This window comes from Cetorhinus maximus, chromosome 10, assembly GCF_964194155.1.
Source record: "Cetorhinus maximus chromosome 10, sCetMax3.hap1.1, whole genome shotgun sequence".
Taxonomy (NCBI): Eukaryota; Metazoa; Chordata; class Chondrichthyes; order Lamniformes; family Cetorhinidae; genus Cetorhinus; species Cetorhinus maximus.
The window spans coordinates 76,782,033-76,796,930 of NC_135888.1; the positions used below are offsets into that span (position 1 = coordinate 76,782,033).

Below are 14,898 nucleotides of genomic sequence, written 5' to 3' on the forward strand. Positions count from 1 at the left end.
ATCTTTACACCTTTTTTGAACAAGAGTGTAACGTTTGCAATTCTCCAGTCCTCTGGCACCACTCCTGAGTCTAAGGAAGAATGAAAAATTATGTCCAGCACCTCCACAATTTCCACTCTCACTTCCCTCAGTATCCTTGGGTACATCTCATCCAGTCCTGGTGCCATATCAAGTTTATGTATAGACAGCCTATCCAATACCACCTCATCAACTTTAAACCCTTTTAATGTCTGAATTATCTCCTCTTCCACCATGATATATAAGATAAACTGGACAGATATAGAGGACAATTCAAACCTCATAACACTATATTACTACAAATGAGGTAGGAAAAAACCCTTGCACTGTCAAAAATGGGCAAACTTTGCAAACCAGCTATTGCCAAAGTTCACATGCAATCTTTTACAATTCGCTTGCCAATAGCAATCCACAAGAATTCAGAAGAGTCACCTGTACAGTTCCACCCAATGGAAATATTTTTGAAGGTGTGAGCTCAAAATTTCTGGATAGGAATTTTGCATTCACATGCAGACTCATGGTACCTGTATTACTTTTCCCAAAGGAAGAACATATAATGTATCATTGATATCATGCACGATAGTTACAAAAGCAACCTTTAATTTCATTATAAAATGAGTTTCACTGTACCTTTGATCTGTTCCAAATCCAGGACAGAATGCATTAAACAAGGTAGCCGATTGCAACGTAATAGGGCATCAACAAATACCATTCGACAGGACTCCGGTAAAGAGTTTACAGGACATTACCTGGTGGCGTTGGCCTTCTGGACATGTTCTTACATTGCACAGAACTGGTTTTTACAGAGACACAGGAGGGCGATCTTGAACAATCACTAGTTACCCTGCTTGATTCCTAGTAAAACACAAATGGGAAAGCACAGGGAAAAACTCAATACTAGAATTCAATCGGAATACGCAAACAAGAATAGAAAGATAAATTGTTCTGAGGCAGACAGCTACAAAGGTAAATATCTAAAAAATATAAGATAGGCAGGAATCATAGAGGCTTCAACACTTTTAGCACTGTTGCATTATGTAAAATGATCACTAGTGTCAACAGTGCAAATCACAGAGAAAATCCAAATTATTCTGTGGTTGAATCACCATTATGAAAACCTGTTCTGTTACAATGCACTTCAAATGCAAGGAATTGAACTAAGTCCATCACCATCTCTGTATAGATATGGCAAAGTTGTTATGGTAAGTGATGGATTTTAAAACTAAATCCATCGTCTATTATATGGCAATTGTTGACAAAGTGACAAAATCGACTTGACCACTAAATTGGCATTTGTATCAGGCTTAAACTGGTAATTTTAAACTTCTAAGTTTCAGTAATTTCTAAACAACTTTGATCGAGCCTATAAAATTAATGTTAGTTTAAGTTCTGCATTGCCAGAACCTGTTCAGTCAGCTATTATCTCTGAAGAGAACAGGCCAACATTGTTTGCCACTCACTTGCGTGAAGCAACATTGCAGTTTCTCCCAAATTAACACAAACAAGTTTCCTGTGAAGAAACACTAATTAAAGAAACATAATCCAGCCCATAATTTGCTAGATTAGTTATCTTACCTTATAGGGACTCATTTTCACAAATTCGTTTGATGTCCCTGGGGGACACGAAACATTACAGCAAATCAAATTTAAACATTCCACAGCGGAGAAAAACACAATACACATGTTAAGCTTTATTTTGGTATTGCCTTGAGCTCCTCTATACTCAAACTAAGCCTGCTACGTTATATATGCTCCCAATTTTGGATTTGGATTGCAATCACCGATAGAAAGTGTTACGGACAGGAGGATGGGTTAATTTAAACGGCATTAATTTCTCCTCTTACCACCTGTCTGTAAAAGAAAGATGTTTTGATTTGTTTCCCTCTTTATAAGCAGTGGCGTAATTCTCCAACCCCTCAGTTTTTGTGTGATCCAATTTTCTAGTAATAACCCCACAGCAAACTCAAGATAGGATGAGCTCAAAGGGTTAGTTTATTTGCACAGACTCAAAATGCAAAGAAGGTTCACAGTATTCTCCTCACAAAAAAAGGATTTACAGTACAGAGAGCACAGAGAAAATAAATATCGGTTCACGAGGGCTCCAGAGTCCAGAACCGAAGTCAAATAAGGTATTCCTTCACTGAGGTTGGCGGGCTGAAAACAGATACTGTATAATTCATTTTTCCAGTGGTGTTGACTTCACACAAAGAGATAGGCATGCAGAGATGAATCAGTCTTGTAGGCGATGGGGCAGAGTTTCCAGCAGAAGCAGAGTAGATGGGGTAAGGTGTCCGACCTGGGCCAGAGCTCGTCCGGTGTGGCCTGCTAGTCAGGTGTTAAACAGCAGACTGAGCTTTTCAGTTCAGCAATGCAATATTAGTTGCTCCACAAACCAGAGATTCATGACACATGACTCCCACCTCTCCACCATCTTCAACAAAGGATGTGTACCCATCATCTGGATTCCAATAACTGTTAAATATCTCAACCATTGGGAATTGAAAAGAAGGTTGTGGGACTTTTGTCTTTGCAGATGATCCATCTTCTTCTGGCGAGCCTGGGTTATTAAATACAGATGGCCTTTGTATAGCTCTCTTTGACTTTGGGCTGTTCAATCCACAGGGGTCATTAGTGGCTCCTCAGATATCAAGGTGTGAGTTTTCTGAAAACTTCCAAGTGGCTTCATTTGTTCAGGGGTCACAGACAGACACAGTTTCAGCCATTTTAAAGGTCTTTGTTAAGTTTTTTAAATTTCAGAAATAGTGATGAGCATATCTATATTTTATAAAAATACATGGTGTGAGGTCTTAGCCCTCACAAAAGGTATATACAAATTCAACAGAAGATTTCAAAGGAGAATTGGATAAATGCCTGAAGAAGAAAAAAAAATGTACGGAAAGACTCAGGAATGGGACTAAACAGATTTTTCAAAGAGCTGGTGCAAACTCGAAAGGCTGAATGATCTTCTGTGCTACACTATTCTAATGATTTAGTCTGACTACACAAACAAACTAAAAGCACATTTGCTTGTTCAATTCAGACTGTGCTGAACAAAAAGGGAATGATTTTAAAAAATCATTTTTCTTGCCAATTTTGTTCCCTCCTCTCAATGTTTTGACTCCTGGAATATGGTTCTGTGAGCACTGTCCAATATCCAATCATTCAATCATTCACATGCAAGTCTTGATTGAAAGACTTCAATCTTGTGCCTGATATTCACAAATGCACAGTTCTAGCAAACAGAAACTGGATAAATCAACAAGAACTCCTGTCTGATTTTTCTGCCCCCTTCTCAATAGCCCAGGAACAGGGGGCAATGGTTGTTATCCCAGCTGAGATCACTCAAAGCTGAACCTGCAACTTTACTGCATGCATGGTTCAACTACTTATTGAAGGAGCCCAAATTTCAAATATTCATTAGATAAAAATGTAGCATTCAGGCATTCTTTCCCAGACATCGATCATATGCAAACAGTTGTGCACCATGGTAGAGCCACTGAGATCCAATCAATTTGCAAGACCTCAAAACAGGTGCATAACTCTTTTGGTTCCAGCTCATTTTTTTCTAGATACAATGCAGATTTAAATAAAATGAAGTCTGTGACAAGTAGATACACAATTAGATGTTACCTTAAGGTTTTGCTGATATCGGAGCATATCAAAACAATTTTGTCAATCTGATTTTTTTTTTAGGCAACCATTACCAATATTTATTTCTAACAAATCCCATTTCATAAATCATAATGGTTTAATTAAACAGCAGTAACTAATATTTGTTTATAATAGTTCATTTACACTTAACTATTTTTAAAAACTTAAGTCCTACACACAAAGAACTAACTGTGCCAGTGTCTATAAACACAAATCCATATGCTGCTGTGTGCACTCAGAATCCAACGATGACCACTCTTTGCAAGCATAGTCATTCTCATGCATTTTGTAGCAGTTAAGAAATTTTATAGATGAACAAACATTAATTTCACTTGTTTGTGAATACTTGTAACGAAAAAAAAATGTCTTCACTATTGAAAACAAAGATATTGTGTTTGGTTTTTAAGCACCCCATTTCCCAATTAAGCTCCCTCAGGTTCAGGGTTACAGTGTAAAATCACTTTTTGTCTCCAAGTAGTGTTTTTTTCACAAATTGATAATGTTGCCAGCATGATTTTTCAATGCCAAATGGAGCCCCATCACGTGGAATACAATCCTACATCAGTTTCAAGAAACCAACTGGTTATCGTGGAATAAATCAGTAAATTAACAGAGGATAGAATTTGTGCATTTTCAGGCATCTAATTCAAGTACATTTTCATGTTCATATTTTCAAACTGCATATTAGTTTCAAGCTTAACATTCAAGTAATTGCTGTTCCAGTTTCACTTACCTAATTTACATCTTACTAAAGGAGATGGCAAATTCCTTAGAAAGAAAGATTCTTCAACATGAGCTAGACAGCAGCTACACAATGTAATGGCACTGCCATCTTATAACAAATCTGCATGCTCAAATATTTATCCCCGAATTTGTATAATGATAAACTAAATTCAATTAAGTGATTTCAGTAAATGCAGGAACATTTGCTAAACTTCCTAGAACTTATAATTGCATCAATATTAAAGCAGAAACACACTACAGAGGCTGTCCAGCTTCCACAACATATGGAAACCTTTGATTGTCAAATACTTGGAGAAACTGTTTGAGCCAACTGGGCATGAGTTGCTATCAAGCAGGCTGCACACAAACTGGATCTTGCTGTTATGAATAACTGTGCAATTGTTAATATATCATTATTCTTCCCATTTGGTCCATTTCCTCACATTCATCTCCAAATCGGAGGTCCTTCATTTTGAAGATAATCTTATGAACACGAAGATATTGCTTGGGCTTCAGGCCAAGCCCAACTCCACCACACTGCTGGGTTTCTTCTTAGAGAACTTGGCCATATATAGTGACTTCATGGAGGGAGGATACATGATGGAATTTATAAAAGTGAAAAGGAATTAGGAGAACTGGGGACAGTGGCCGAAAGTCCAATGCTTGGTTTTAAGTGCTGAATTAGCCTCAATACCTCGTGGTAGGGAGGGACAAACTTCGCCAGGGTTCCCCCTGCTTTCAAATATTCAAGGATAGATTGCTGGAAAAATGTTCATAGACAGTGTTTGAAAACATGATCAGTGTAAACTGGGATGAAGCTCTGGATCTCTAGACTGCTAAATACTGTTGTTTGCCAAAGGTACATTCAGATTCTCAACATCTCTTCCCTCACATCATATTCAAGTTTCTTATGGGTGTTTATCTGAAGCTAGGAAAAACTTAATGCCCACTGCAAGTCACAATGGTTAAAGTAATTCATCTCAAGAATCAAATTCACCACCTCCCCACCACCCCCTCCTCTCCCCAACCCTTCAATCCACCAGAGCAAGTTGATATCAGATGGGATATCATATTGTAGCAGGTTTCTCCTTGCCCCCAACTCCATACTTCCTGCACTCTTCTCCCTTCTAATTCCAATATGCATCCATACCTTAGTACATGTGCCATTTGGAGTGGCTGTGCATGGCTGAAGTTGCTGTAGCTGTTGTTGATGAGGATTATTGGATATCAATGTCTGCCTATGCACTTGATGGCAGCAGTGGATTGTGGAGTGGTGACATTTTTCTGTTGGTAACCTGTGTGGATTTGAGACTGCATCTCCTTCTGCCATTGTTCTCACTGAGTCATCAGTCACCTCTTCGTTATGTGCCTGACATTCACCTTGTCCCACCTGTAATAACAAAATAAAACATGTACTTTCAATTATTAATTTCGTACCACACACGCAGAGTGAACAAAAGTCCATTCACAAATTACATAAAATTTTTACCATGTTACACATGAAGGTCAAGTTAAAATGAACTACAGCTGAACAGGGTGGAAAATTAGAACTTGGTAATAATTTCCATTTTGGCAATCAATGCACACATCAGCTTGGCATTCTATTTTTTTTTCCATACCTGAAACCAAAACAACATATAATGTTTTATCGTATGTTGAAAATAATAGCATACACCAGACAATTATGCCACCACCTTTCTCGTTCTTCCCTTCAGGTCATACAGCGTCAGTGCTATGGTACAGAAAGGCCACTAACTAACAAATACACATCATCAGGGTAGTTTTCCAATTTATGGATTGGGGCATTGTCTGCCGAGATGCACACACTTCCAAGTAACTCTTCCAAACACTGACACATTCTTGTCCCTACTTCTGAAAGGCCATCAACTACACAAGTGAAATTTATAAAGGTGTTTTTCATTAACATACAACAAAAAGAACACATTACTGAGTAGAATTTTGAAAAAAAATCTAAAATAAAAATTTGTATTACATATTCTTATGGCACATGTGTTATGAACAATGTATTTTTTTTTTAAGCTGAATATATATTTATATTAGTATGCTGAGAAAGGTAAAATGGTTTGTTTCATTTAGGTTGTGTGCCTGGGAGTCTAGGTAGACTCCTGACTAAAACGTTGGGTTTGTTTAAATGTAAAAACATTTTTAATGTGGTTTTACAACCCCTGAAGTTAAAGAGATGGGTTAAAACATTAGTGATTGCGAGGAGATAAACCAAAAAAACTTTACTGTTGCCCAGTGGCAGTGGTCAAGTGACAGAAACACAGAAAAGACAGGAGAGAGAGTTCAATTTGTGTTAGAGAGTGGGAACAGGAATTGTAAGCTCTCGGATAAGATAAGACCTCAAAACTATTGGGGAGAGTAGTTGGCTGAATAGTCAGCTATAGAATTCAGAGTGTTATAGAATTCTGTTTAGCAGAGGTGCCACTGGAAGACTGAGTTTAGGGAACTCATTTGTTTGCTCTGCAGTTGAAGAAACCGAGTTTAGAGTGCGGTTTTTGGTATCTCTGAGAGAGAGATACGAGTTGGGTGAGAAGCATCAAGTGAATGCTCAGGAATTCTCTGGAAGAAAACCATTTCCAACTGTGCCAGTCCCAAGTGAGAAGCCTGTGCGTCAAGCTAGTGGTAATTCTTCACTGGTTTGTGTGCCTGTAAAGACATTGCAGAGCTAAAGGAATCCTGTAAATTTGAAGCACCTTCTTGTGTTTGTATTACGATCTTGTCTACTTTTTTGTCTGGTGTAATATAGTTGATTTTTTTTTGTTTAATAAATATTTTATTCTTGTGTGTTACAAGTTCATCAGCAGACTCCTGTGAATTTCCTCCAAGTTTCTAAAACAAAGTGAAGATCTAACAAGCCAGGTTTCACTCTGGGATCTGAATTGTCCAGCATTATCAGTTGGGATTGTAACATATGGAACATGCAACTCAGACAGACAGAAATCAAATAACCTTGCAAATGCAAAGGAGACTCTTGTGGATCCTTAGGGTCCTTTAAACACCAGTTTGAAAACCTATTTGTTCGAGCAATAGTTAAATCATCCTTTTACACATATCCTGAAGTAAAACAGAATACAATATAGAATCATGGAATGGTTACAGTGCAGGGAAGCGGCCATTCAGCCCACTAACTCCCTGCAATAGCAACTCACCAATCCCACACTCTTTCTTTTGCCCATAGCCCTGCAAATTTTCTCTCTTCAAATAATTATCCAATTCTCTTTTGAAAGCACAATTGAATCTGCTTTCAGCACACTCTCAGGTAGTGCATTCCAGATCATAACCACTCAATACTTAAAGAAGTTTTTCCTCATGTTGTCATTGCTTCTTTTGCCCATCACTACATCAACGCTCTCTGGTTCTCAATTTTTCCGCCATTGGCAGTTTCTCCCTATCTACTCTGTCCAGGCACCTCATGATTTTGAATACCTCTATCAAATCATCTCCCAACCTTCTCTTCTCCAAGAACAGACCCAGCTTCTCCAAACCTATACACATAACTTAAGTTCCTCATTCCTGGAACTATTCTGGTCAATTGTTTCTGTACCCCCTCTAATGCCTTCACATCTTTCAAGTATGGCACTTAGAACTGGATACCATACTTCAATTGAGGTTGAACCAGTGTTTTCTACAGGTTTATAACTTCCTTGCTTTTATACCCTATGCTCCTTTATAAAGTGCAAAATCCTGCATGTTTTATTAACTGCTCTCAACCTGCCCTGCCACCTTTAATGAATTGTGCTCATATACCCCCAGATCCATCTGCACCAGTAACTCCTTTAGAATTGTGCCCTTCAATTTTTATTGCGTCTCCTCATTCTTCCTACCAAAATGCATTGTTTGATATTTTTCTGCATTAATTTTCATCTGCCACTTGTCCACCCATTCCATCAACCGGTGTCCTTTTGAAGTTTATCATGATCGTCCTCAAAGTTCACAATTACTTCAAAGTTCTGTGTCACCAATAAATTTTGAAATTGTCCTGTACACCCAAGTTTAGGTCACTAATGTATAGCAAGAAAAGGGGTCCTAAACCCAACACCAGGGGAACTCCCACTATAAACCTTCCTCCAGTCCGCAAAATGACGGTTCTCCACAACTTTGTTTCCTGTCACTTAGCCAATTTCATTTTCATGCTGCTACTATCCTTCTATTCCATGAACTCTAACTTTGCTCACAAGTCTGTCTTGTGGTACTTTATCAAATGTCTTTTGGAAGTCCATACACACTATATCAACCATATTGTCCACATCTATCCTTTGTTAAAGTGTCAAAAAACTCAAGCCAACTAATTAAACACGATTTCCCCTTAACAAATGTGTGCTGCCTTTAATTAATTCACATTTGCCCAAGTGACTGTTAATTATGTCCTGAGTTACCATTTCTAAAAGCTTCCCCACAGAAGTTAAACTGACTGGCCTGTAGTTGCTGGGCTTATCCTTGTACTGTTTTTTGAAAAATGGTGTAATATTTGCATTTCTCCATTCCTCTGGCACCACCCCTGTATCTAGCGAAGATGGGAAAATTATGACCAAGGCCTCCACAATGTCCACCCTCACTTGCCTAATTTTGCCTTGGATGTATCTCATCCGGTCCTGATGACTTCTTAATTTTAAGTGCTGAAAGCCTATTAATCAATCCTGTATCAATTCTGAACCGATCAAGTGTCTCAGCTATCTCTTCTTTCACTATGACTTAGGAAGTATCTTTGTCCTTGGTAAATACAGATGCAAAGTGCTCATTTAGTACCTCAGCCATGACCCCTGCCTCCATGCATAAATCCTCTCTTAGGTTGTTAATCAGCCCCATTCCTCCTTTCACCATATTACAGTTGATACTTTAACGCGAGGTTAAGGTGTTTTTGTAATTAGCTCCTTCTGTATTCAGCTAGTTCACTTAGAGATTAACACTAGGAAATAAAAATATTTCAATCAGCAGACTAAGGTGCATGTTAACTTTCTAATTATTGAGGAGGATTACTGATCACTGCTCCATTGTTCCTTTTTGCTCTGTGATTGTTAATTGTCTCCTCCCCTCAGTCAATTTCATGCCCATTTTATTTTTGTGGAAACATTTTGCTACAAATTTACATTCACTAAATGCATTCCTTGGGAACATCTAAACCTAGGAACACAAGCTACCTTCAAGTAGGAGACATGGAGCCCCAAACAGCCATTTGATAACATTAGGAAAAGCAAATGGCTGAATGAGGAACCCTTTATTGGAACATACAGGAACCAAAATGAGGCTTGCTCTTGTCCTATTATTATACATCTAAAAAGGCAATGCACTGACATTATCAAATTCCAACATAAACACTGAAGTGCTGTAAAGGATACATGGCTTATAGACAAAAGAAAACATTCCAAAACTGCGTTTTACCACAGTGTAGCCACATACCCTGTACCTCCAGTCTATCCCTGATAACCTTTCACCCGTTGTTTATCAAGAATCTATCTACCTCTGCCTTAAAAATATTCAAAGACCCTGTTTCCACTGCCTTTTGAGGAAGAGAGTTCCAAAGACTTACAACCCTCAGAGGAAAAAAATTCTCATCTGTCTTAAATAAGTGACTCCTTATTTTTAAAACAATAACCCCTAGTTCTAGATTCTCCAACAGAGCAAAACATCCTCTCCACATCCACCTTGTCAAGACCCCTCAGGATCTTAAAGGTTTCAATCAGGTTGCCTCTTACTCTTTTAAACTCCAGTGGATACAAACCTAGCAAGTCCAGCCTTTCCTCATAAGACAACCCATCCGTTCCTGTTATTAGTCTAGTTAAACAGTCCCTGAGCTGCTAACACATCTACATCCCTAAATATGACCAATACTGTACAAAGTACTCCAGATGTGATCTCACCAGTGTCCTGTACAACTGAAGTATAACCTCCCTACTTTCGTATTCAATTCCCTTCGCATAAAAACAACATTCTATTAGTTCTCCTAATTACTCGCTGTACCAACATACTAGCCTTTTGTGATTCATGCACTAGGATACCCAGATCCCTCAATCTGAGCTCTGCAATCTCTTAATCTTAGATTATATGCTTAATTTTTATTCTTCCTGTCAAAATGGACAATTTCACATTTTCCCACATTATACTCCATTTGCCAGATCTTGCCCAGTCACTTAACCTATGTGTCTTTGTAGGCTCCTTATGTTCTCTTCACAACTTAGTTTCCTCCCTATCTTTGTGTCATCAGCCAATTTAGCAACCTTCGGTCCCTTCATCCAAATCATTTATATAAATTGTAAAAAGTTGTGGCCCCAGCACTGATCACTGAGACACCACTAATTGCATCCAACCAGAAAAAGACTCATTTATACCTACTCTGCTTCCTGTTAGCTAACCAATCATCTATCCATGCCAGTATGTTATCCTCTAAATTATGAGCTTTCTGCAATAACCTTTGATGTGGCACCTTATTAAATGCCTTTTGGAAATCCAAGTACAGGAAATCCACCTGTTCCCCTTTATCCACAGCACATGTGACTCCTTCAAAGAACTCCAATAAATTGGTTAAACATGATTTCTCTTTCACAAAACCATGTTGACTCTGCCTGATTGCTTTAAACGTTTCTAAGTGCCCTGCTCTAACATCTTTAATAATAGCTTCTAACATTTTCCCTATGACAGATGTTAAGCTAACTGGTCTGTAGTTTCCTGCTTTCTGTCTCCCTCCCTTTTTGAATAAAGGAGTTACATTTGCTATTTCCCAAACTAATGGAGCATTCCATGAATCTAGGGAATTTTAGAAAATTAAAACCAATGAATCAACTATCTCACTGGCCACTTCTTTTAAGACCCTATCATAAATTCCATCAGAACCCAGGAAGTTGTCAGCCCGCAGCTCCAACAATTTGCTCAATATCACTTCCTGGTGACTAATTTTTCTCGAGTTCCTCCCACCCTTCCAGTTCCTGATTTACAGTTATTTCTGGGATGTCACTTGTATCCTCTATAGTGAAGACCAGTGCAAAATACTTTTCAGTGAGGTAAAAAGAAATGAAACATCAGTATGCTGGGTGTCAGTAAATCCTTTGATATTGATATACTCCTCTGCAATTGTCAATGGACAATTTGGGGATGATGAGCAAGAGAACCAAAGGGCAACATGAAAGCAAGTAGGTAAATTTTGGTTTGTCTCGGGAGACAACATGTGGAGTTGGGAACAGTTGCCAGTTGGGTAGAGCAATTTAAGATAGAGGAGCAGGGAAAGAAAATGAATTTTTTTTATTTATTTTTTTTAAAGAGGTCTGGGTGGTGGGGTATATGGCAGAAAAAAAACACTAGAAATAAATAGGGAAATTTTGATGGCTAGTAAGGGATAGTTGGAGACATGCACCTGGATTAGTGCGCTGAAGGGTGTCCAGACAGGAAGGCAAGAAGGCTGTAAGAGGGACTAGAGCCTCTAGTGGAGGAGATAATTAACTAGGCTAAAGAAAAATGATGAAAGATGAGATAAAGCTGAGCTTTTGGAGGTAAACAAGGCAGAAAACAGTGTGATGGAACAAAAAAGGAGCACAGGGAAGGGTAAAGTGTTATGAACAGGAGGGGGCCAGTTCAAACAGCACTGTTTTCCTCTTTATCACTTGTCTGTAAACAGAAGGTATTTTCAATTAATTTGTTTTTTTATAAATAAGCGGTGGTGTATTTTCCCAACCCCACGGCTTTTGTGAGATTCAATTTTACTAATAATCCCAGAGTTAGGATTAACTCAGCTGGCTAGTTTATTGCACACATTCAAAACCCTCGAAAAGGAGTGTTCGCCACTTCCCAATCCACATTTACACAGTACAGGGAGTGATTGAAGAAAGGAGGTTTACAGCACAAGAACCACAGGAAAAATGAATATTGGTTAACGTGAGTTCCAGAGACCCAAAGTCAGAATCCAGTGAGGAAGAATTTCACGTTGGCCTTCAATCGTCAGCTGGCTGGAGAGCAGCATTTTAAGATTTGCTTTTCAGGTCGCATTGATGTCACAAGATGAAGTAGGCACACAGGCTGCGTCAGTTCTGTAGACGGCGGTATGAAATCTTCCAGTAGTCAGGTTAGATGGGCCGGCAGTCCAACCTGGACAAAACTTGCTTGTGTGGCCTGCCAGTTGGATGTTAAACAGCAGACTGGCTGCACAGCTCAGAAAGGTAATATTAAGCTGCAAGACCAGAGTCTTGGGTCATGTGACCTTTCTTCGCCACAATGACTTCAACAAAGGCGTTTATCCAGCGTTTGGAATTTGGCTTTGTTTTCAGGATTGATAATGTCTCAGCCATTACGGGTTGAAAGGGGTATCATTCAAGCTGAGGGGCTGGTGTTTTAGGAAGCCATTGCCTCAACAGACCCACAGACTCCACAAGCAAGGTTGGCTTATCAAATGCAAATGGCATTCCTGTAGCACATTTTGAAATTGGTCTCTACAGTCCCAGGTGGTCTGTTAGAAGGTGCTTAGTCATAACAAGGTGTGACATCGCCAAAACTGAGGGGAGAATTATTTTGTTCTGGAGACCGCTGGGAATAATTTCCGGAGGGTCAACCATATTAATTGTCTTTGTTCAACAGAAAAGTCCAGTTTAAAATTAAGAAATAGTAACAAGGATAAAGCTTTTATATATGTACAGAGTTGGGTTTTCTGTTCCGTGTCGGGAGGAACCTAATAAAAGTAAGAAGCTGAGCAAAAGGTACAGGGCTGTCAACATTGTGCGTGCTCAGGTGGGACATAAGCAAGAAGAAATGGTGCCTACTGAGGCAAACAGATCAGAGCCCAAAAAGTACCAAAAAGGTGTAAAGAGTAAAAAGATGCCTAGAATGGTGATAAGCTCCAAGATTTTAAGTCAGAGCCCAAAAAGCTAACTGATCCCAAGTCCACTTTGGAGAGATAAAGAGTCGTCCAAAGGCAGGATGAGGGTCAGCAATCCAAATTTACTAGGTCACTGGTCTGAGGGTGCCTTGTTTGGAAGTCAGGGTTATCTGCAAGACAGGACACAAGCTCATTAATGAAGGAAATACCTAAAGAGCAGGTTATTTCATTGATCCAGATATCTCTCCTTCCCTTTTCCTGCTTTTTTTAAATTGCATTTACTTCTTTCTTCTTGTATTAAGGACCAGTCAATACAATTTCACCATTTATATATTTAATTGAACCATAATACTGTCCTTTAATTCCAGGATACTGAAATCGCTATGATATTGAGAATTCCAGTTGCCCCTTACTTGTCTGAACAAGTCAATAGTAATTGCTAGCTATTTGTTGCCTTTTCACTACGTTTCACTGAGATAGTTCTGCAATTTTCTTTATGCTCGCTTTTCGGTTATCCCCTACTAACAAAGCGAATGCTCCTTTCAACATAATAGTTTAGCTCTGCCAAACATTCGATACATTTCTAATTACATGTTGATCATTTTCCTCCTCTGTTGGATTGACAGTTGAGATGATTGGATTGGATTGAGTTGAGGTGAGTCATATCACCCAGGCTGCAACATCAAATAGACCAATCTTTGATTTTTATTCGTTTTGTAGTCATTATGGCAAAAATGCTGCTGAGAAATGAAATTTTATATTTTGGACAACCAATGTTAATATCAAACACTTCCACATCAGGTATCCATATAATTAGGTGCAAAGTATGGCTTGCTTTTTGTGACCAAGAATGTGCCCAAATACCAACAGCACCACTCTGGCAATAATATATCAGCAAAATATAACTATATACAAAGGTGGCTACTGGGGCTCAGGGTCAGATGCCTAACACTTCAGCTTCAATTCAGCAGAGAGAGTGAGTTCCAGTTGATTTTAAAGAGTGTATTTTGAATCTCTATTCTAACTTGCTTTCAGATTAAAGGTAAATAGGAGAAATATGTTACAGATTGATAAACTAAAAACCAGTAGGAAATTTAAAAACAAATTGAAAAACTAATTAAATGAAATAGAGATGCAGGGCCAGGCAATGTGTTGTAGCTGCACGATGTGAGAGCTGGTGGACCCCACTGTGGTTCCTAGTGACCACATCTGTAGCAAATGTTGGTTGGTAGCAAATGTATTTTTTTTTCAATAATTTATATAGATTCTTCTTTTCCCACCTATTTCCATTATTTTTAAATCTAAAACTAAAACTTTGTTAGTCTTTCCACCCCTACTAGAGCTGTACCTTGAGTATCCTGCCTTCCATTCTTAATTAGCACTTTTCTTAGATAATATCACCACCTTCAACACCTCTTTGATCCTTTTGTCTGTGACATCTTTTGATTATCTGCTCCTATCACTGCTTGCTTATCCCCACAATCACCCCACCCTCAACTTCTCTCTCCCCCCGCCCCCCCACCTTAGACCAGCTTATATTTCACCTCTCTCCTAACTATACTCAGTTCTGCCGAAGGGTCGTGAGGACTCGAAACGTTAACTGATTTCTTCTCCACCGATGCTGCCAGACCTGCTGAGTTTTTCCAGGTAATTCTGTTTTTGTTTTGGATTTCCAGCATCCGCAG

The 14,898-nt window shown here is 38.8% G+C and overlaps 1 protein-coding gene across 4 annotated transcripts in view; it reads right to left on the reverse strand.

Annotated features, from left to right (window-relative positions):
• fam193b (family with sequence similarity 193 member B) overlaps positions 1–14,898 on the reverse strand; it is a 69,861-nt gene that overhangs the window by 17,962 nt on the left and 37,001 nt on the right. For 3 of the 4 annotated variants that reach the window (XM_078550633.1, XM_078550632.1, XM_078550631.1), the window contains 2 exons: positions 5,543–5,782; positions 768–873 (listed from right to left, as the gene is read on the reverse strand). In XM_078550633.1, coding sequence (XP_078406759.1) covers positions 768–873; positions 5,543–5,782 — 346 coding nt within the window. Of the gene's footprint in view, positions 1–767; positions 874–5,542; positions 5,783–5,881; positions 6,014–14,898 lie in introns of those variants that run through there. The other variant, XM_078550634.1, reaches the window with a different exon arrangement.